At 47.6% G+C, this 23,728-nt stretch overlaps 2 protein-coding genes across 8 annotated transcripts; both read left to right on the top strand.

The window, feature by feature from the left end:
* The first annotated feature begins 4,506 nt into the window (after positions 1-4,506).
* On the top strand, positions 4,507-10,925 carry LOC122379767 (beta-parvin-like). Its single transcript, XM_043362209.1, has 8 exons — positions 4,507-4,835; positions 7,220-7,309; positions 7,615-7,788; positions 8,164-8,261; positions 8,529-8,690; positions 8,944-9,084; positions 9,396-9,639; positions 10,020-10,925. The coding sequence occupies exons 1-8, from the start codon at positions 4,721-4,723 to the stop codon at positions 10,094-10,096; spliced, it is 1,101 nt and encodes a 366-aa protein (XP_043218144.1). The 5' UTR covers positions 4,507-4,720; the 3' UTR covers positions 10,097-10,925.
* Positions 10,926-11,619: 694 nt separating this feature from the next.
* LOC122379801 (mitochondrial tRNA-specific 2-thiouridylase 1-like) lies at positions 11,620-21,795 on the top strand. Of its 7 annotated transcripts, none has more exons than XM_043362293.1 (10): positions 11,620-11,633; positions 12,597-12,681; positions 12,822-12,987; positions 13,581-13,762; positions 14,117-14,215; positions 14,378-14,505; positions 16,751-16,918; positions 17,361-17,479; positions 19,398-19,530; positions 20,339-21,795. In XM_043362293.1, the coding sequence occupies exons 2-10, from the start codon at positions 12,597-12,599 to the stop codon at positions 20,453-20,455; spliced, it is 1,197 nt and encodes a 398-aa protein (XP_043218228.1). In that variant the 5' UTR covers positions 11,620-11,633; the 3' UTR covers positions 20,456-21,795. The 7 variants fall into 7 exon arrangements, with proteins under 7 accessions (XP_043218228.1, XP_043218230.1, XP_043218231.1 ...); XM_043362295.1 differs by lacking the exon at positions 11,620-11,633 and adding an exon at positions 11,695-11,765; XM_043362296.1 differs by lacking the exon at positions 11,620-11,633 and adding an exon at positions 11,738-11,799.
* Positions 21,796-23,728: the final 1,933 nt, after the last annotated feature.

Genomic DNA, 23,728 nt, shown 5'->3' with positions numbered 1-23,728 from the left:
AAAATGGGTATCAATCGAAAGCTCTCGTTTACCCAGACACAGTCCTGCAGGAAAATTCCACCTTTTCCCCATAGGAAAGTTTGTACGGGAAAATCAAAATTTTGGGTCAATGGGGGTCCCCCCCGATTTCGTTCAAAATCGGCACACAGGTGCCCCACCACCAGCCGAGAAACTTTCCCCAAAACGGTCCCCGTTGCATTGACGTTTAAGGCCCGTAAAGCCCCCTAGACTCGTAAAATATCCGTAAAATCGCCTTTGTACGGACAAAAAAGAGGTGCTATGGTAAAAATGGGTATCAATCGAAAGCTCTCGCTTACCCAGACACAGTCCTGCAGGAAAATTTCACTTTTTCCCCATAGGAAAGTTTGTACGGGAAAATCAAAATTTTGGGTCAATGGGGGGTCCCCCCCGATTTCGTTCAAAATCGACACACAGGTGCCCCACCACCAGCCGAGAAACTTTCCCCAAAACGGTCCCCGTTGCATTGACGTTTAAGGCCCGTAAAGCCCCCTAGACTCGTAAAATATCCGTAAAATCGCCTTTGTACGGACAAAAAAGTGGTGCTAGTGGTGACCCAAAATTTTGATTTTCCCGTACAAACTTTCCTATGGGGAAAAAGTAAAATTTTCCTGCAGGACTGTGTCTGGGTAAACGAGAGCTTTCGATTGATACCCATTTTTACCATAGCACCACTTTTTTGTCCGTACAAAGGCGATTTTACGGATATTTTACGAGTCTAAGGGGCTTTACGGGCCTTAAACGTCAATGCAACGGGGACCGTTTTGGGGAAAGTTTCTCGGCTGGTGGTGGGGCACCTGTGTGCCGATTTTGAAAGAAATCGGGGGGGACCCCCCATTGACCCAAAATTTTGATTTTCCCGTACCAACTTTCCTATGGGGAAAAAGTGGAATTTTCCTGCAGGACTGTGTCTGGGTAAACGAGAGCTTTCCATTGATACCCATTTTTACCATAGCACCACTTTTTTGTCCGTACAAAGGCGATTTTACGGATATTTTACGAGTCTAGGGGGCTTTACGGGCCTTAAACGTCAATGCAACGGGGACCGTTTTGGGGAAAGTTTCTCGGCTGGTGGTGGGGCACCTGTGTGCCGATTTTGAACGAAATCGGGGGGACCCCCCATTGACCCAAAATTTTGATTTTCCCGTACAAACTTTCCTATGGGGAAAAAGTGAAATTTTCCTGCAGGACTGTGTCTGGGTAAACGAGAGCTTTCCATTGATACCCATTTTTACTATAGCACCACTTTTTTGTCCGTACAAAGGCGATTTTACGGATATTTTACGAGTCTAGGGGGCTTTACGGGCCTTAAACGTCAATGCAACGGGGATCGTTTTGGGGAAAGTTTCTCGGCTGGTGGTGGGGCACCTGTGTGCCGATTTTGAACGAAATCGGGGGGGACCCCCCATTGACCCAAAATTTTGATTTTCCCGTACAAACTTTCCTATGGGGAAAAAGTGAAATTTTCCTGCAGGACTGTGTCTGGGTAAACGAGAGCTTTCGATTGATACCCATTTTTACCTCTTTGTGACGTCATTTCTAGGGGAAAATGGGTCATAAAGGTTTCCCTCTACCGGGGCCTTTTTTCCCCCTACCGAATCTGTGCTGTGCTGAATCTGTGCTGAATCTGTGCCAACTTCCGTTACATCGATGGCCGCGACCTTGGCCGCGACATTAAGTGACGTATGAGCCTAAAAGTAAGAATTTATGCAGTCATGATAGTTTATTTACTTTTGATATATATTTTTCTAAGATGATGTATTTAAAAGAAGTTTAGTTTAAGGAAAATTTGGACGTAAACTTCGAACATTTAGTCGATGACGTAAAACAATATTGCGGCAATCGTGCGCCAGAATTGCCCCTTACGTCAGCAGTATGACGTCATCACATTACGTCAGCTCGCGCAATTTGATAGTAGCGTGCTGCTATCACCGGTGAAACAGGGCCCTGGTTTGAAGCTTCGGCTCCGTGTTACCTTAGTATTTATTTATTTATTTATTTATTTACGATCTTAAGCCTCCACATGGTGGGTTTTAAAGCTTGCGTCAATATACATTGAAGCATCATGTATGGTATTGGTACCTACATACAAATTATGATCACATGGTTTCTACATACCTACATATTATTGTCACCGCACAAGAATCACAGCCTAACTATAAAACACTGTACCTCGCGACGCGTTCTACAGATTAATACACAAAGTTGATACAGAGTTAAAATGCAGTCATCACAGTGCAGAAAGAAGCTCACTTTGATCGCAGTCTCGCACGACACGTGGCGACAGTTACTGGCTCCCTAACAGCATCAGGGGCATCGTTCCAGCTCATAGCGGCCCGGAAACAAAAGTGCCGCCGGGCCCGCTCAGAGCGCACCTGGGGCAGCTCCAGGTGACCCGCCTCCGTAGCCCGGGTACAGCGGCTTGACACCTCACTGCGCCGTGTTAGCAGCTGTTTCAGTCTGACAGGAGCCAGATGCGAGTGTGTCAGCTTGTGGACGGTAATGATATCTCTCTCGCGTATGAGGGAGTCCACGCTCTGCCTGTCCAGTTGGGCTAGAAGTGGCGTAACGTGCGTCCGACGTGAACATCCCGACACGATCTGCGCGGCATGGTTTAGAATTTTCTGAACCCTATGTCTTTGGGTTTTATTACACCCGCCCCAAACAGTAGCGCAGTACAAAATGTGTGGGAACACCAGGGACTCGACGACTAGTTTTTTGACCGAACTCGGCAGCCGATGGGAGAATTTTGAGAGACCTGATAAGGTGCTGTAGCACCGGCGCACCACTAAGGACACGTGGTCCACCCACTGTAGGCGCGAGTCGAGCACCACTCCCAGCACCTTCACCTTCTCACATGGCTGAACTACTGCACCGGCAAACTGGATAGAAAAATCGGCTCCGTGATTTTTTCCGAACATGATCAGTTCTGTTTTTGACGGGTTTATCCTCAGGCTGTTTTGATTGTACCATGCCTGGACCACAGCGGCGTCACTGTGGCCACCTTCCACTCCGCCGGCACCACACCGCTCACGATTCTATGACCGTGGGTGATAGCAGCACGCCACTATCAAATTGCGCGAGCTGACGTAATGTGATGACGTCATACTGCTGACGTAAGGGATAATTCTGGCGCACGATTGCCGCAATATTGTTTTACGTCATCAACTAAATGTTCGAAGTTAATGTCCAAATTTTTCCTAAACCCAACTTCTTTTAAATACATCATATTGAAAAAATATATATCAAAAATATATATACTATCATGACTGCGTAAACTCTTACTTTTAGGCTCATACGTCACTTAATGCCGCCGCCAAGGTCGCGGCAATCGTGCGCCGGAACTACCCATTACGACAACAGTATGGCGTCACGACATGACGTCAGCTCGCGAAACGTGATAGCAGCTTGCTGCTATCACCGGTGAAACAGGGGCCCTGTTTCACCGGTGATAGCAGCAAGCTGCTATCACGTTTCGCGAGCTGACGTCATGTCGTGACGCCATACTGTTGTCGTAATGGGTAGTTCCGGCGCACGATTGCCGCGACCTTGGCGGCGGCATTAAGTGACGTATGAGCCTAAAAGTAAGAGTTTACGCAGTCATGATAGTATATATATTTTTGATATATATTTTTTTCAATATGATGTATTTAAAAGAAGTTGGGTTTAGGAAAAATTTTGACATTAACTTCGAACATTTAGCTGATGACGTAAAACAATATTGCGGCAATCGTGCGCCAGAATTGCCCCTTACGTCAGCAGTATGACGTCATCACATTACGTCAGCTCGCGCAATTTGATAGTAGCTTGCTGCTATCACCGGTGAAACAGGGGCCCTGTTTCACCGGTGATAGCAGCAAGCTGCTATCAAATTGCGCGAGCTGACGTAATGTGATGACGTCATACTGCTGACGTAAGGGGCAATTCTGGCGCACGATTGCCGCAATATTGTTTTACGTCATCAGCTAAATGTTCGAAGTAAATGTCAAAAATTTTCCTAAACCTAACTTCTTTTAAATACATCATATTGAAAAAATATATATCAAAAATATATATACTATCATGACTGCGTAAACTCTTACTTTTAGGCTCATACGTCACTTAATGCCGCCGCCAAGGTCGCGGCAATCGTGCGCCGGAACTACCCATTACGACAACAGTATGGCGTCACGACATGACGTCAGCTCGCGAAACGTGATAGCAGCTTGCTGCTATCACCGGTGAAACAGGGCCAGGGCCAGGGCCCGCGTCTCGCACAAAAATAACATCAATATTCGCGCGTGTGCACTTTTCAAATTAGGGGGAGCTTGCTTATTTTAGCAGACGGTAAACAGTTTCCTTGCCATGACTTTCGAGAAAAGAGCTCGCTATTTGGAGAATTTCGAGTGATTCTCTCATATTTTTAATGGGAAAATCGCAAAATATTTGAATTATTATTTTTTTACTGAATGCCCATATTTTTTAACACATATTTTCACAACGCTTCAGAAAGAAATAATACCAAAAGGAGGCCAAAAAAACAAGTTTTTGCAAAGTTTTTGTACTTATACTGATTAGCTTCATAAGAAATATCTCCATGTGATGTAAGAAATGTTCTGCCAGTATGCCATCTACAAAAGTAAATAGGGAAATTTAGCTGCCATATTCCCCCTACGTACATATGGAAACAAAAATATAGTATGTTTACATTTCATTCGCAAAGATGGCATCGCCACGCCCGAAATCTCCTGGAACACCTGCCTCGAGAAATAACTCTAAGGACGAATCTATTTGGGAAAAGATCGGAACCCTTGGAAGGAAGAAAAAGATACAACAAGGTGAGTTGTATGTATGTTTTTTATTATTAAATGATGCCGAATTGTGATGTGATTTTTGTTCACACTTTGCGCCGATTTCGTCTACTTGTAATTACAATTTTTGTTTCCAATATTGATTTATTATAAATCGCTTTTTCATGAAATAATTCATTGGAACATATTGGGTGGTATTTAAAACTTTTACAAACCAGAGGGCTGTTCACGGGCCCTGTGTGCGGTCGGACCGCACACAACCTCCAAGCTCCGCCCACTGCGTCCCTACGTCAGCCTTCCGTCACCGCACACAGCGATCGCTGTGGCCGGTCGGGACCGGCCACAGCGGACCGTCCACCGCACGCAGCCGTGACGTCAGAGCCGCCTACCCATCCCCTACCCCCACGCCTGCTGGACGCACCGCACACACCGCACGCAGCAGTGTGCGGTGCCCGTGAACACCCCTCAGGATTATTGGCGTTGTCTTTTCAAGCACTTGCCAAAAATAGGATTGGAAACAAGGCCTGCATCAAGCCTTGCAAGGCATGGCCAACACCATGCAGTATCAGGTGGCATCATTGCAACTGCACATCTCTTTTGCACATGTTCATGTCCACTGTTCAGTAGGTGAGCAGGGGTGGAGGAGTAGAATTTTTAAGGTAGCGTTTTCGTTCAAGGTTAAGGTTTCCTGTATTAGGCCGCCGTGCCAGGCCGAAGCATGCTGTTGTGACGTCACTGGGTAAGAGAAGATAATGTAAAGAATGACTCAGGCAGACTCAAACTGACTCAGGCAGACTCAAACTGACTCGACTGACTCAAATCGATTCAGATTGACTCAGACTGACTCAAACTAACTCAGACTGACTCAACTGACTCAAATTGATCGACTCAAATTGATTCTGATTGACTCAGGCAGACTCAGACCGATTCAGATCAACTTAGACTGACTCAGATAGACTCAGAATGACTCAAACTGACCCAGAATGACTCAACAGACTCAAATTGTTCTGATCGACTCAGACAGACTCAGAATGACTCAGACAGACCCAGGCAGACTCAGACAGACTCAGGCAGACTCAAACTGACTCAGGCAGACTCAACCGACTCAGGCACTCAGACCGATTCAGATCGACTCAGATAGACTCAGAACGACTCAAACTAACTCAGACCGACTCAACCGACTCAAATCGATTCCGATCGACTCAGACAAACTCAGAACGACTCAGACAGCCTCAGACATACTCAAACCGACTCAGGCACACTCAAACTGACTCGACCGACTCAAACCGATTCAGGTCTGATGCTTCAGGTCAAACCAATGGATATGTCTGAGTCAGTCTAAATTGGTTTAAGTCGGTTGAGTCGGTTTGAGTCTGCCTGAGTCTGTCCAAGTCGAGTCGATCGAAATCGATTTGAGTCGGTTGATTCGGTATGAGCCAGTTTGAGTTGTTCTGAGTCTAGCTGAGTCAGTCTGAGTCGATCTGAATCAGCTTGAGTCGGTCGAGTGAGTTTGAGTCTGCCCGAGTCTGTTTGAGTTGTTCCGAGTATGTCTGAGTCGATTGGAATCGATTTGAGTCGGTTAAGTCGATCTGAGTCAGTTTAAGTCGTTCTGAGTCTATCTGAGTCGGTCTGAATCGGTTTGAGTCGGTCGAGTCAGTTTGAGTCTGCCTGAGTCGGTTTGAGTCGTTCTGAGTCTGTCTGAGTCGATCGGAATCGATTTGAGTCGGTTGAGTCGGTCTGATTCAGTCTGAGTCGCTCTGAATCGGTCTGAGTCTGCCTGAGTTGGTTTGAGTCTGCCTGAGTCTCTTAGTCGTTCTGAGTCTGTCTGAGTCGATCGGAATCGATTTGAGTCGATCGGAATCGATTTGAGTGGGTTGAGTCGGTCTGAGTTAGTTTGAGTCGGTCTGAGTCGATCTGAATCGGTTTGAGTCGATCGAGTAAGCTTGAGTCTGCATGAGTCGGTTTGAGTCTGCCTGAGTCGTTCTGAGTCTGCCCGAGTCGATCAGAAATCAGAATAGAGTCGGTCTGAGTCAGTTTGAGTCGTTCTGAGTCGTTCTGAGTCGATCTGAATCGGTTTGAGTCGGTCGAGTCATGCGTTTAGTGGCTATCAGCATAGAATAGCCACTGGCCACTACTGGCTAGGGGGTGAAGTGTGTGGTCTGTGAAATGCAGCTGGAAGCTGTCAATGTTTGATGCTCCTGGATATTGCGAATGCTTTGGTGCTGAAATTGATGTGCTGTGTGCTGCTTTTTTCCTGTGGTTTCCATGCATGACCCTGGCGAATCAGTGCTCAGAGCCCAACTATCAAGCTTGTTAGAGCTCTGTATCTCTAATTATTAACCATGAAGCTGAGGAGGTACCTTTTACGCAGAGCATTGCGCCCAAATGACTCGTATCTGGTTGTGTTTCAGTTCAGAATGTCAGCCGCGAGGGCAAGTTCGCCATCGACTCGCCGGGCGGCGCCGTGCTGCGCGATCTGCCGGCCGAATACTACAACATCGGTAAGTGCCTTGGTGTCATCTAAACAGCCTGAGTTTTTAGAGCAGCTGGGATCATTTCACATAGGTATATGTTTGATTTTTTTACAATAAATCATCGAAAATACTTGTAATGAAGGATATTCATTAAGCAACAGTTTCCTTGCAATGCATTTTGTTCATTTTTCAATAAGTTCGAACTTTTTTTTCTTGACTGACCATCGCTGACCAGAGGCCTCCATCCATCTCCGCCCTGTGCTCTGTTCCACCCTGACACTGTTGCTCTCCTCCTCTAACCTCTGCTGCCTCTCTGCTGTCTCCTATCTCAGAGGAGGGTGAGGAGCGCTCGATGATCGACCCCCACTCGTACAACTCGGCTCGGTTCGCCGACCTGCGGCGTGTGCTGACCGGCTGGCTGAACGATGAGCTGGCCCAGTATCGGATCATCGTTAAGTCGCTGGAGGAGGACCTCTACGACGGGCACGTGCTGCAGAAACTCACCGGTGAGGACGGGATGGGAAGGGAGAGATGATCGCGGACGGCAAGATAGGAGGGATGTGGAGGTCGTATTATGGCCTATAGGTCGGGCCATATTAGTAATGTTGCTGTGTAGGTATAGCTACTTTTGAAGCAGTTTAGATTTGCAAAAGCGTAGATAAATTTATGCAAGCTTCTTATTTTGCAGTGGAAGCAGCTCTTCCTCGACGTCACCATCGGTGTCAGCTTTGACAGCCATATTGTCTGGGGTCACGTCCGGCATTATTTTCTTTTACCGTTAAAATTGACGATGTATATGCCGTACCTACCTATCAGTTACTGCTTCGGATGGATTCTAGCATTCACGCCATTTTCTGACCGAGTATTTTTCCGTGTTGCAGAGAAGCTGAGCGGTGTGACGCTGGCCGTGCCCGAGGTCACGCAGTCAGAGGTGGCTCAGAAGCAAAAACTGAAGGTGGTCATCGGGTCAATCAACCAGGTGAGAACAGGCAGCTTCACATGGCTTAGGTTGTCAAATAACATGCCTGTTTATGCTCAGTTTCCCCATTGTTGGATATTAGACTGGCAGCTGCTTTTGGGTGACGTAATGTGGTCCTTACATTAGAATATGCCACTTATTGCAGTGCATGGAGTGTATGTAGACACGGAAATAAAGGACTGTTGCGTTATCTTCACCTGCCCGACCTCTGCTGACCAATTGTATCGTCCAGTGAAGCTGAACATCCCTCCCTCCCTGTGTGGACAGATGCTGGGCCTTGGCCACCAGGGCAGCCAGCTGTGGAACGTGGAGAAGATCCACTCGAAGAACGTGATCGCCATCGTGCACCTGCTGGTGGCCCTGGTGCGCCACTACCGCGCTCCGATCCGGCTCCCCGAGAACGTGTTCGCCAAGGTCGTCATCGTCAAGGTCAGAGCAGAGCGGTGGGCGGGCGAGGAGTAGACCGGTACTTGGATCTCGACCTGATCCGGCTATTAACGAATTCAATACACAATTGATTAAAGGTTTCGTACCGTTTATAAATGTACTAAGGGGAAGCGACTTACCTTTACACAAGAATATGTTCTCATGTTGAAACTGACTCCTTTTGACGGAATGCAGTGCATAATCATGTTTCAGGAACTAATTTTAATGCTCATTTTCCCTTTCCCGTGTTCCACAGAAGGAGGACGGTCAGCTGAGCCACCGCCTGGTCGAGGAGGAAATGACCTCCACCTACGACGACCTGGGCCTGCGCTACGAGAGGGACGCCTTCGATACGCTGTTCGACCACGCGCCCGACAAGCTGCAGGTCGTCAAAAAGGTAGATACGTCGTGCTTATGACGATCAGTTTTGTCTTCGAACTTCGGAACTGGCAGTAGCTACAGGGATGATGCCCTGGATAGGTTAATCAGTAAGTGCGGTGTAAACTTATGTCGCTGATATTCGCCAAACATTCCCGTGGTGATCTTCATGGGGATCCGGCATCAGAACACTGTTGTCCTTGTGGTTTCGGTAGAGCTGTAGACGGTGATCGGTTTAGCCGCCAGCTGTGGCTGGTGTACGCCTCTCTGTTTCATTCTAAGAGTATCGACTTATCGTCTCACCTCGTCCCTCACCCGTCCGCTCCGCAGTCGCTGGTCACATTCGCCAACAAGCAGCTCAACAAGATCAACCTGGAAGTGACCGACCTGGACAGCCAGTTCAACGACGGCGTCTACCTGTGCCTGATGATGGGCCTGCTGGAGGACTACTTCGTGCCGCTGTACGATTTCCACCTGACGCCGCGCACCTTTGAGGATAAGGTGCACAATGTCAGCTTCGCCTTCGAGCTGATGCAGGACGCGGGCCTGCCGCCGCCCAAGCCGCGGCCCGAGGGTGAGTGAGGGAGGATGGAAGGGTCGCCGAGCTAGGAGGGGTGAAGTGGGAGCTCAGGATGACAAACAGTAGTAAGTGTGCTCTCAGAGCTTCTTTGGGAAGGTCGATAACTCAAGCGGCTCGGTATCAATTTTATTGGATATTGACGTTTTGGGCTGTTTTATCGTGTGGGCGTTGTGGCATCCCCCTCAGTCTCCGTCAATGCAATCGGTTAGTTTTTACTGCATTAGTTGTTCAATATATGTTGTCATAAATTACTGACCAAGCGACCACAGTATGTTCCTAACCCGCCTTCACAACAACCTTTTATCACCGTCATAGATAACATGGTTCATGTTATCTATGTCACCGTATATGTGACAGTTTATCTCCTTTTTCAGATATTGTTAATCTGGACTTGAAGTCGACTCTTCGAGTGTTGTACAATCTGTTTTTCAAGTACAAACATCTGAACTAGTGTTTCGGAGAGCGCGATGTATGATAACCAGCTGACGGTTTTAACTCGGACGGCCCTTTTCAGCGTTAACTGCTAACTTATTTTAGACGCTTTTGTAGAGTGTGAACAGTTGCGAGCTAATGTGATGTGGGCTCTTGCTCCTTTAGTAAGTTTTTAGCATGTACCGTAACAGTTGATATAACGGTACTCACACCTAGTCGAGAATCTAAGAATTTTATGTCGAGATGTGTCAGTGTATGAGCTAACGAGTGACGTGTTTTAACAAGTGACTTGTTCACATGTAAATGTGCTCCAGGACATTGTGCCTTTTTCGCTCTATGCAACAGTGCGACTGGTCTTTCGACGAATGAAAACAGAATGGCCTGCCGAAGATAGTGCTTTATCGCCTTTGGCGCTGCTACTTTTATGCGATTTTGCTTTGATCATGTGCTTAAAAGCAATCGGCTAGGGCTGGCCGATTTCCACATTTCTGCAAATATTTTGGACGGTTTTGCTGCGCGCACTGCCAGACGACCGGCTAGTCTGGTCTCTGTAATCGGAATGTGCTTCCAGCTCGGTGCTTTTACGTTACACTTCCATTCAGTATCATGGAACAATGTTCACAGCTTACGTGCATTTGAAGCGTGCATCCCTGGCTCTCGTAATATGTTATCGCGTCGCGACTGACTGCATGTGCCGCGAAGGTAACCCACCTGGCGAGTTTAACGGTGCAGCCTGATAGCCGCCGATCTTCGCGGCGACCCTCGTACGAATGACAACTCTCACACTAGCTTCTAGAGGTCATCCACATCTGTGCCAATGTCGCAAATATACGGTTTTACTAATAACAGTGCGTTTTTTTCTTAACTGGATACGTATCGGACGTGTCTGAGGAGTGAATAATGGTGGTTTCGGCTTGTCTGTCGCCAACATCGTTCGGTTTTTGTTTAGCAGATGAATGGGAAAGCTGGCTCTAAACACGTCTCAATCTTACGCTGCTCAGTTCCAAGACGCATCACCTAACCACTCTCATTATCACACGGCGTACGGTAAATCACAGCAAGAGCCCTGTTAGTCTACGGTGAAAAAGGATGGGAATGGTCATAGACATCTGACATTTTGACGCTGCGCTGCCGCGCAACGACTCACGATGCATGATTTGTCCTACGAGTTCGGGCGGACGAGTTCGGGCGGCGCTCGGCGGTGTTGTGAGTGTTTGACCACGGATCCTGCCCAATCCTGTTGTGAACTGACGATAACACGATGCCAACTGGCACCATGGTGCTAAAACATTGAAAAAACATCGCTTGCGGTACGGACCGCCAGCCGAATTCAATACCCGAATTGACCTACCCAAGGATAAAGACCTACCTTACATAAGTAGTGGGTTTTAGGTTTGGCCGCTATTTCTCCCTATGCTTCCATACTTTGATTGCGGCAGTAACGACGCATCTGAAACATACAAGATTGAACTAATTACTAAATCAGACGTCAGTTGCCTAGCAACTTGGTGCCGAATCAACAAAACTTTTAATTTGCCAGCAAGTTGCCTAGCAAGGTTAGGGAATTCTGCTTTTTCGAACAGAAATATTACTAAGTCCATTTTTACCTGTGTCTGTTTGCTGAATGGTTTCATGAGGCTGCTGTCGCCTGTCTGTCGCACGGGTCGAAGTCAAGCTTCAAGTTCAAAGTCAATAGTTTTTGATGGATTGTGGTTGTTAAGTGTACATCAAATTCTACGATTTCTCTCAGCATTCTTATAAGTTTGCTTCCACTAGCTATTCGTGGTTAAGATGCACAGTGTGCATGAAAAATGCAAGAATGAGGCAGTACCTATCAAGCTGATACCATTACAATTACTTTGACTTCAGCCAGGGGCCTTTAACCTAAAATCGTAGCTGTTGTTTTGAAGTATCTGCATCATCTGCAGTTTTGCTGTCTACTTTTTACATCATCCTAAAGTAAAGCATGTTGTTTTGCTTTTTCATACCTTATTAACCCTCATTTTGTGGAAGCTTAAGATACTTGCGTAAGGAAGGGCCATCATTACAATTATGTGTATACCTACAGTATAACAGACGCCGGTGAAAACGGGGCGCCGGAGGGCATATTAGTCACTTCTCCCCCTTTGTGGCCGTGGGCCTTCTACTTATACATGCTAAACGTCACGTGTGAATTTCATGAACCTTGATCAAATCGCGCCAGGGGCCCTGTTTTCACCGTCATCCAGTATAACACCTAAGGATGGTCAGGACTTAGGTAACCAAAAATGGGAGTTCCATAAAATCCTTGGGAAGTAATGGCATTTTTTATTGGATTATGCTTTTCATAAGTTTGTCATAGGTATATGGTAAGAATTAGGTCCCTTTACAATTTTTATGCATTGCAGGACTGCAATGATTGCTCAGTTTTCTACAATAAATGAAGCCATTCTTTTATTTATCATAGTGTAGGGGCTTGAAGGTACAAAGTATAATCTTTGTATCAATGGAGTATGAAGCAGAATCATTTCTTTTCACAGATGGGGAGACAAATTAAGAGAGTAGTATGTGCTATGTCTGGTGGCGTTGATAGCAGTGTAGCAGCTCTGCTGCTGAAGCAAAAAGGTAAGTAGTGGCTGTTGAGTGAACCGTTGATCAGAATGTCAGCATATGGACCCTTGGCACACTTGACTTTACAGGTTTTATGTGCTGATCTTACTAGTGCTGCTCTGTACTGATGTCATTTACCTACTATCCTTGTCCAGGTTATGAAGTGCTGGGCTTCTTCATGCGCAACTGGGACATCCGGGATGAGCAGGGTGTCTGCAAAGCTGACCAGGATGCAGAGGATGCAGCCTGGGTCTGCAAGAAGCTGCAGATCCCATTCCAGGAGGTCAACTTCGTCAAAGAGTACTGGAATGATGTATTCAGGTAAGCTTTGTTGTGCCAGCCTGTCTATAGTAAGAAAGGCATAATTCCTGATGCATGCATCCATTCATTCACCCATCTCTTCATACCCTCTTCCATCTTTTCACGTTAATTCATTTATTCATTCATTCATGCATTCATTCATTCATTCATTCATTCATTCATGTATTTTCCATTCATTCATTAATTAATTCATTCATTCATTTATGTATTTTCCATTCATTCATTCATTCATTCATTCATTCATTTATTCATTTATTCATTCATTCATTCATTTACCTTTGCATTCACCTTTGCATTCATTTAAACATCCATTCAGTGTGTTTATGTCATCAGATGTCTCTATACCTATCCTGACTTGTATATGTGACTACTGGGCACTAGTTCTAATGTTGCCTTCTCATTGGAGACAAATATCCACTGATTTTGTAGTATGTAAACAACCCACTCTTTCGGGTCGCCACTCACAAGCTCTATCACTCTTGTGTGATCACTCTATCACACAATTTTCTTGCCCCATCATTACAGACTCTATTTAGGCTACCCCTCCCTGCCATCCCGCACTCATCGCCGTACCTCACTTGTTACGATTCCAGTGAGATGATTCGCGACTACGAGTCGGGCATCACACCCAACCCGGACATTCTCTGTAACCGGCACATCAAGTTCACGGCTCTGCTAGAGCACGCGCGGCACACTGTGGGGGCTGACGCGCTGGCCACCGGACACTACGCTCGCACCTCGGCGGGGGAGTTCGCCACAGAATACTCCGGCCAGCGTGAGTTGCGGAGGGGAGTTACATGGGGAGAGTGGAGTGTGGAGTGACGGGGGGCTTGGGAATGGAGAGATGCGGCTGTTCAGGAACAGAGCAGCATGGATAATGGATATGGTATGTATTATTTCATGAAGGAAAGGGGATAAATGCGGTATTTGACGAGCGACTAAGGTAGTTGTGGTAGGATAATGGATCAGATAATCTATGTTAGAATATGGTTGAGTTATATTCATAAACTGCATGTAAGTGAACGAATTCAGGTGTATTATCGTCACCGTACTTTGTTCGGAAGGGGCTTAAGATGCTGTTTGCTGTAGAGGAGAGTTTACTGTCTCACCTGTATATGTTGTGTTACAGAGGTGCGCCTACTGAAAGCCGTGGACCGCCTCAAGGACCAGACGTTTTTTCTGTCACAAGTTCCGCAGAAGGCTCTGCGCCGCACTATCTTTCCCCTCGGTGAGTATCCGTTCATATCGTGAATCTTCGAATGAAATGTTAAACACTGAAGTTATCGTAGCACCTTGTTTATATGAAATGAACGCGTTAGGTGGCTCAGCCTAACCTTTGAAAAGACACTCCAAATGTATTGTCTAACACCGCTCGTGCTGCCACCTGTAGGCGAGTTCACAAAAGGCGTGGTCAAGAAGATAGCGAGCAGCGCGGGCCTGGAGCGGATAGCGGCCAGGAAAGAGTCGATGGGGATCTGTTTCATCGGAAAACGGAACTTCAGCGAGTTCATAGCTCAGGTGGGTGCCAGGTGGGTATACGGAACCGCTCGGAGCTGGTTGGACCACAATGGAAAGGGGTGCTACGTAGAGCAAATGATTTTAGTGTCATGTCCGGTGCTCTGGTATGATGGAGCAGATGGTATAAATCAGCTAAGTACCTACTGCTAAAGGTCATTTGTTTTCCAGATTCTTGAAATGAGTTTGAGGCAATAAATAATATACCTGTTCCTGTTATGCTTGGAAACAGCATTCGTCTTCAGTATTTATGAGACCTAATTTTGCCGTTTTATTTAAGTTGTAGCTTGTGTCTGCTACGCGATACTCGATGTCGCCGCAAGCTAACTGCGTTGTTTTACTTTTCCATGGGACGCTGGCCAGTGTAAAACTGCGCAGTTGGTAAATACAAGCTGACTGTCGTGCTGGTGTAGTGTCAGTGTGATCCTGTATTGTGCTTGTTCTACTCGTTAAACTGTATCTGAATGTTGGCTTCATCACAGCATCGCCTGTGTGTGGAAGTGCTATTTTTTGTCTTTATTTTCTTTTTTGCATTTTGTAAAAAAACAGACCAGTGTTTTTGGTGGCTCAGACTCGTGGTCGTAGACTTATCCGTGTAGCATATACACCGATTACCTGTGTGAGCACAACATTGCTTATCACTGCATAGAACGTCTCACTAGCCAAGCAAACAGTGACTTCTCATCTTTCCTCTTCGATTGTGATCGGAGCCATGTTCGGAACTGATGAGATTTGACGTCGGAACGATAAAGCGACCGTTTTTGCTAAGTATCCTTTGTGGTAATGGTCGACTACCATGCTGACGGATGATCACGTCTTGGGAGTATGACACGGGTCGGCTTATTGATCCCGGTCAGAGTCCGGTCAGGCCCACCAGTTCCGTGACGGAAACCACCTCCGTTACGCTGGTCAACGCGTGACGTGATTCACTGGATCAACCAAGGCCTTTGAACCTGGGCCAGCTAAGGGCTAAAGCTATAGGCTGGCGGGGTTCCTAGTAGTTCTTTGAAGTCAAAACTGGGTAGTGGTTGGGTGTTATGGCTTGCCACGAAAATCAAGACAGGCCTAAGGGTCTGGGTAGCTTTTGTCCAGCATTGATTCGTAGTAGACTGCACTGTGGCCTAGTGCAATGGTTGAATACACTTTCTGCAAATACAGAGCTCCGGCCTTCATTATGTGCCCTCGATCGATGGGCAAAGTGGCCGCGATCAATGTCATACAGCACTGTAAGTAAATGTCTCCAGTCCCGGACAGGCTGGGCAGCTACACGATCGCTATCTACTGCTCACAATGAGCACTGTTGAGAGGTCTTTACTGTGGTTGCTACTGCGACCTAGGGAGGGCTACAGCGGCCTTCAAGGACGGTGCTCACTGCAGGGATCGATGGAAGTCGCCGTCACACGGCTGTACTGGAACAATTCAGGCGGAAATTGCGCCCTACTGTCCTTGGCGTGCAATTATATCAATCCATGTTTGGACAGCAACCATGACCAATTTACTAGGAATACATTTTGTATGGAGACCTTCGTGAAATAGGTCTACATGAAACTATAGAATGGTAGCGCCATTATTTTCCCGAATATAAGTTGAATGCAAGGCCCACTTTTAGCTCATCGGTTGCTTCTTTTGCATGCATTATAAAGTAGCCGTCGGCAGGCGTATTGCTACTGACACCCAGATCGGCTGTTGCCATCGTGTATGTCTTTTCATCTCACTCGTACGTGATTAAAAATTGCACAACGTTGATGCTAGTATCCTAACTTCAGTCATGGTTCAGTCCTCGTTCCGATTACCTACGTGTATTTTGTTCCTTATTTTGATTTACCTTATGCTCTGCCACAGTTATTTGCGTTTATTGTGTAGAGAAATAGTTCACCTTTCATAGTTACATAAGCTTTGCAATTTGCTCCAATTGTCCAGGATTTCCTCGAAACGGCATTCTGAAGTCAATTTAAGTGCCGTTACTGATAAATTACTTTTATTTGTTTTATTTGTTTTATACCACGGAAGTTGGTTAGCTGTGGTACATTTGAAATATCACAAGGTGAACTATTTCCTTCCATGACCAATGTGTGTCCTATGCATGGTCTATGTTCTTTATCCTGTCGTATTGGTTCCATGTGTTCACTGATTGCGATCGATGTGAGTGCCTTTCTGTGATTTCTCCAGTGTGCTGTCTCGCACGCCTTCACAGGACACCGAATTCTCTCCCCCTAGGCCCTAACCCACCCGGTCTAACCTGCGACAGTACGTGGACCCGCGGCCAGGGAACTTCGTGGACCTGGAGACTCGGGAGGTGGTGGGCCGCCATAACGGTGTCCACCAGTGGACGGTGGGCCAGCGCTGCAACATCGCCGGGCTGGCGCGCGCCTACTTTGTAGCCGAGAAACTCACCGATTCCGGAGATATTCTGGTGGTGAGTGGACGATCGTGAGGTAAATGGTGTCACTAAAGCTCCTTAGATATTACTGTTATTGACTCTGTAAAGGAAAACATTGACCCACTTATTTTGTATTTGAAAGAAATTAGCTGAAGAATGGTTCATGTATTTATGCAGTGGTAGGGACGATTCGTACACATTTTCCTTCGTTTTAACAACATCCTTTGTACACGCTCGGAGTTCTATTTTGTCGACCCTCAAGGAGCCTTCAGTTTTCGTATATTGATCGCTCAATACTCATTCAATGACCTCTCAGTTCCAGCTCACTGACCGCCCAATTCCTGCTCAAAACTGACTGACCTGCTCGGACACCGTCCGCAGGCTACCGGGCACGACCACCCGGCTCTTTACTCGTCTACAGTGCACGCCGGCCAGTAACACCCTACTAACTGACGCACTATACGTGTCCCGTCCGCAGGCTCCCGGGCACGACCACCCGGCGCTCTATTCGTCTACAGTGCACGCCGGCCAGCCCCACTGGATTCACAGCCCTCCCGAGGACTTCTATGGACGGGGAATGCTCGAGTGCGAGTTCAAGTGAGTGGGCGCAGAAGGAGTTAGAGTTTGAGTGATCGTGGATGGAGTGCGGAGGAGAGTTAGTGAGTGAGTGCGGGTGGTCTGTCTTGAGTGAGTACGGCTGGATTGAGTTGAGTTGAGTTGGTTGGTGACTGGTGTGGGTGGGCTGGGATTAGTGTGGATTACTTGAATTAAGTTTACTGACCGCGAATGAATTCTGGTTAATGGAGTTTTATCGAAAAGCCATCGAATTATAGAGTAAGTTGATTGGCCGCGGACGTCATATGGTTTGTTGAAGGAGTCCATCAAGTTATGGTTCAGGCGGTCGTTTTTTTTTTTGTCTGAAAACCCCTAAGCCAAAGGATTCGCTTGATAATCTTTTCAATTTTCTGCACTTCAAGCTTTCATGGTGGGTTTCTTTCGATCGGCAGACGCTGGTTTCGCATCTGTTCACATGCAACGACCATCCTCTGAAAAGCAATCCGTTCAGCGTATGAACCGTGAAACATATCAATTGACCTTTAAATGTGGTATGACAGTTTGACGTTTGTGACCTTTAAATCATCTGGAACGCATAAAAGGTTTGACCAATTACTTTTTTGCTTTTCTTTACCCACGTAAGACCCCATATAAAAGATGGCGGTCTGTAGGAGCCAGGCGCTGCGGTGGACCATTGAGCCGCTATCGATCGCCCTGCGGCGTGAAAACAGCGGCAGTGACGGCGGCACGTCGTCCCGTCGTCGTCATGTCACGCCACGCTGACGGGTGACGAGTTGACGACCAATGTCCGATGTCACGACACCGTCCCCGGCTCTCGTGTCAACACCCCGGGCCAGCGCCACTAATGACGAGACACGAAATCTACGGACACTGTCCTGTAGCAGGATGATAGGGACAGACATACTGGACGTGGCTTATGGCGTGTCATGAGTCACATTAAAGATCTGCATCACAATGACAGTTAAAACGTTAATTTATCGAAGACCATCTCGTGTAATGGGCTCACCAATTTGGTGTTTAGTGTGGTAGGACCATTCGTATCGACTGTTTGTGAGAGTGACCCGATGACAATAACAGGCGATAGATTGGTTGGCACGGAGGAACCATCGGTCGACCGTCCGGACTGTCGGCGGTAGATTGCTAGTGGGGGAAAAAGCGTCGGACAGTCAGGACAGGCATTACGCGTTCTTTGTGCTTTACCTTTCCATTTATCTACGGATAACATAGTTATTCGGCAAGCAGTCTTGTGTACGGTAGTACAGTCGGTATTCGTCATCGACCAAAGCGCCATTCGAATGATGAAGTGCTGGGTTACTTGCTAAGCCGGCAAGCAGAGCACTGCTCTCACTTTGCCCAATTTAGGCTCAATGAGGAGCTCCTTAGCCAAGTAATCTCGCCTCAGCCTGCCTGGCGACTGGGCACTAATGTGATTGAGACTGACGTTGACGTCAGAAGTTAGACGATTAAGGGCTGCTCTCGAAATCGAAAGGCGGCTTAAGTGCTTATGTCGAGACTGAATTGCTGGGCTGGTCGCCCCTCCCACCCTTGTGTAGTACCTACCTATACTAATGCAAGCCGGAAACCGGCTTACTGAAATACTGGAGATTGCTGAGATTGCCAATGAGATTCTTGAGCAGCAGCAATGCCAGTTTTTCAGTCTGTGATCTCGCAGAAATGAATGGTCTCTGAACGCTCTTTGGCACGCCCGCCTACATGGATACGTTACGCGGTACGGTGTGGTGTGGCATCAAATGGCTGGTTTACGGCAGAATACATACGTCAGGGCTGTGGTGTGGTAGGAGCTCCTACTTTTACGATTTAACTGACTCGATGGTAAGGTATTTTGCAAATGCTTCATGTCAGCGACGCTTGTTCGTTCAATGTTTTGCTCTTTGGGTGTATAACGCCTACCCTAAGATATGCGTATCATCCGCGGCAGGTTCCAGCACACCGAGTCGCTAGTACCGTGCGTGGTGACCAGTCGTACCCACAACCCGTGGCACCGGTCACCCAGCAAGAACGACCTAACCGTGTCGCTAGCGAACCCACTGCGCGCCCTAACGCCGGGTCAGGTGAGCGATAACAACACGAGGAGGCGAGGCCGGCGTGTTGCACATGTAAGAGCGACCCACGTTCCAAATTGCGTGGCGATTACTGCTCAAACCTAACAAAAAAGGAGTTGTACCCGTGATCCATGTGAGTTGTAAGTTCTTATCTGCGTGCGTTTCTGTATCTCCGTGTTCATGTGTCCATACGTCCGTGTCCGAATATATTCTGTCTGTCCCGAATATCTGTGTGTCTGAATATCCTTGTCTGTATGTCCGTTACCACATGTCCGTGTCCTTGCCTCGTATCCTGTGTCCTTCTACGTATGCCGCGGGACCCAGCACCAGTCGGTCGCGTGATCCATCATTGATCTGCCGAACCCATTGTCGGTAACGGTAGCGCCCCGCTGGCCCCCACCATTACAGCTCGCCGCCCGCTTTCTGCACCGCCTGTCTCCGCCTGTCCTGGCCTCCCCGTCATTGCTTATCCCCGTTCACGTTGGACAGGGGTTCGGTGAGAGATGCTTCGTGTGACGAAACAGTAAACACACGTCTACTTTTGATGTGGCGACTATGAAATTAGTAGATTGAAAATCGTTTGTGATTTTCGAAACGATATGCTAGCCTGTTTTTTTTTTTTTTGCTGACCATATTTCGCAGCTAATAAGTCAAACGAAATAAAATCATTATTTCGTGAAATAAACTAAAATAAAGTGAAATTAGGATGGGACCATCACTGATATTGCACGCAAACCAGCTGACGTTTTACAAATGAGTCCCTTCGCTGCTGCGTCTCTGGTGCCCTGACCAGGTGTCCATCCCCTTCTTTTCCCAGTTCGCCGTGTTTTACCGGGGCGACGAGTGCCTGGGCTCGGCCCGGATCCTCCGGCCGGGGCCGTCCCAGTTCGACCTGGACGTGGACAGCTGCCGCACCAAACGACGCGAGAGCTGACAAACTGGTGAGCTAGCCGCTGATCTGTAGCGAATGTCTGTGGATGGTGCGTGGACCGGTGAGCTCTATCGGCTACCTGGGACGGGGGGCTAAGATCGTGAGTGGTGACCTGGTCAGGTGCGCAAGATTGACAAGCTGAACACCAGGAGCGGTGTGATCAGTGTTGGCCCTCAAAAGTCGGATGCCTTGAAATATCGCGTCCATACATATATGGATGACATTGAATATATGTAGGTAGTCACGAGGTACCGCTCGTCAGTCAAAACCGCTAGGCCGCTGAGTCATGAAGATAATATCTGTTTCTCAAACTGATCATGCTGCGGTTTTGTGGAGCGGGTCACTTGTATTTAGACTACTTAGCATTATCTGTCTGATGTCGTTTTGGATTGTTGGACTCAATGGAGCTTAGGCATGAGACGGTAGCCGTATAGTTATGCACAGCTTGTTTCAGAGCTTGTTAGCTGGAATCTACGTTGTTAGCTGACGTTCGGTTTGTTGTGCTCGCGTTCTTGTGACGTGACGGGTTCTATGTTGTTGGTCGTAGGTGTTCGCCGTACCGGCGTAATGGCAGCCAGCCCATCGGCTGGGTGGGGCTGAGTTCTGTGGGGAGGGGTTATAATCACGCCCTTCCTAGAGTATGGCGTGTATCGTGTGCAATAGTGCTCGAGAAGGGAGGAGTTGGCGTCACAGCAGTGAGTACCGCCAGTGTAACTCAGGCTCGACCAAACGCGAATTGGTCGCTCGCGTTCGATATTTGCTGGAGTTTCGCGAACCCAATGTCGAACACAGGCCAAACCCAGCACTGGTGGCCCGACTGGCTTACCCAGCACAGTCCGCCTGGCTGGCCTTACCCGGCACTGTCTGCCCGCTGGCCCCACCCTCCCACCCGCCGTGGCCTGTGACCGTGATCGCAGTATTGACCTGCTCGCCGGCTCAGGGCAGTCGTGGTCATTGCCATGGCACCGAGGCACCGGTTATGTTCCCCCCCCCGCCCCCCCCCCCCGCCACCGACCGGCCCACAGCGCGGCGGGTAATGGCTGGGCACGCTGGAAGCACTCGAGGCTCCATAGAGTGCCTGGGGTGGTATGGGGTTAATTAGAAGCTGAATGGTACTGGGGTTTCATCAGGAGCTGCGGGTTTAAAGGAAGCTGCCATCGGATTTCGATAGAGCTCTAGCCTGTGGAAGATACATGTTGTCATCGATTTTTAATGTTATCTATTTCGCGGATTGTTTTGTGTTACTGTTGTGTAGTTTGTCAGCACAGGAATGAAATGTTGTGGCTATGTAACTAGGCTGTTGGTGCTAGATGAGATGTTTTAAATACAGAATGTTGACTACATCGGCGACTTAATGATAAGAGCGATGGAAATATTTGATTGATGAAGTTTACTTTTCCTCAGATTCCCAAAAGGATACGGAGAGTGTTTGTCGATGTACCGTGCTTCTTTTTGTTCAATTCCTGATATAAGAAAATCGTGTTACCAATTCTTTTTTGATGTTGGCGTCGAACTCCATTCATTGATTAATCCATGCATTGATGGATTTAGAGAAATTAGCATCGTACTAAGCTACCAATAAAAGCAGCGGATTACTTGGCCACACTGTCTCAGCGACAAAGCTTTCTGGAACCTGGAGTGATTAATCCACTAAATCTGCTCGGCTCTCTTCATTCAACGTTTGAGTTCATTCAGCCCGCTAGATCGCCTCGACTTTCTGTTGCTTAGGCTGACAGACTCAGGATACGCTAGCGAAAAGGCGGAGGACCTCTTGGATGAAGGAGTTTTTTTCGCATCTAATCTACTTCCAGTTTTCTTAGGTCTGTGATGCAGACTCCCCCACCTGCACCTTTTTCATTATTTACTTTTGATAAATTGTTTAAGTTTTTTTGTTTGATTTCCCCTCCCAAAAAAGCAATAATAATCGCAGTGCGTAGCACCTAAATTCTAAAGGCCCTGCCCAGCGCATCCTTTACCTACAGCTTGAGCTGCGCCCTGTCTCCGACGACCCACCCCGAGCGCCGGCCGTGGTCCGGCGCTGGTCCGGCCGGCCGGTTATTTATTCAGCGCCGCTGTGTTGGTTCTGTAGCAGACCGGCCGGCCACCGTTTACTGGCCGGTCGATGCAGGTATATAGGTACCGGCGACGGCGACTGGGCGATAGCCGTGCTGTGCACACTCCGGCAGGCGCCAGTGAAAAACATGGCGGGCCTTAGAAAGGTTGTTGAACAACTCCGGACGTAAACAAAAGAAAATGATAATTATTATAAGTGAAATGGGGAAGCCATTACTCACGTAGCTCGTACTACCGATTAACTTATGTACTATCGACTGGTAAACTGTATGTAATGCACTCGAACCGTTTAATATTATTGTACTGAAAAGTGGGATGCATCGTACAAGTGCGACTTATATGCTTCCTCTCTAATTACCTCTTCTAACGCATGTTTGCTGATACATCCATACGCCAGATCAGTCATCAAACAGATAGCAATTTAACTGAACCCCGTTGTCGATGCTTGGACTTTGATCGACGCCACTGCACTGCACCGTGCACTCCCATAATGTTCCAGACACGTCAACACTGACCTCGATTACCTGTGTGCTGACTTCGCTGTACGTCGGACCGTCGGGAATCAAGTATTGATTCCGGATCGCGCTCGGAAGTGGAACGGTTAGCCGGCTGTCGATCCATGTACGCATCACTAGACGCTGCGATAGATGCAGGGCTGGAACCCGGGTCCAAAAGCCAGAGCCAGCTTTGTCAAGTCTAAATGCATTATCTACTGGCGTATGCGTGCTTAGGAAAAATGATTGCATTATTGAATTAGTTACTATTTGACAACAGTCAACACTTGAGCTATTAACATCGCTACAAACAAACTTGAGTTCAGAAACGCATTTGCTCGTCAACGCACGTCGCAAGCACGTACTCAGTAGGGCACACGTGCCATTCCGTGCACGTAAACACACATATTTTGCTGGCACCGACTTCTAATTGTAGCATGCTGAATGCTGATGGCTCAATGACAACGATCCAATTCACAGAATAGGCTGTTGTTGCCTGGAATGCGGGAGTTTCGCTGAAATAAATGCCCTAAATTCCAACTGAATGACGCAGTCGCGCCGACTAACAGGGAATTCCTAATCGATCGTATAGTTGGGCCACTGCCGCTCTAAATATTGCACGCACCGTTAGGAGGCGAAGTTTTGCTTTCATTGGTGCTGAACTGTAAAAGAATCGTCGGCTGATGGTTGCTTGTAAGGACGCGGCCCA

Source organism: Amphibalanus amphitrite, unplaced genomic scaffold (assembly GCF_019059575.1).
Source record: "Amphibalanus amphitrite isolate SeventyFive unplaced genomic scaffold, NRLGWU_Aamphi_draft 000084F_arrow, whole genome shotgun sequence".
NCBI lineage: Eukaryota > Metazoa > Arthropoda > Thecostraca > Balanomorpha > Balanidae > Amphibalanus > Amphibalanus amphitrite.
Note: the sequence above shows the minus strand (reverse complement) of the source record. Positions and strands in the feature narration are given on the sequence as shown.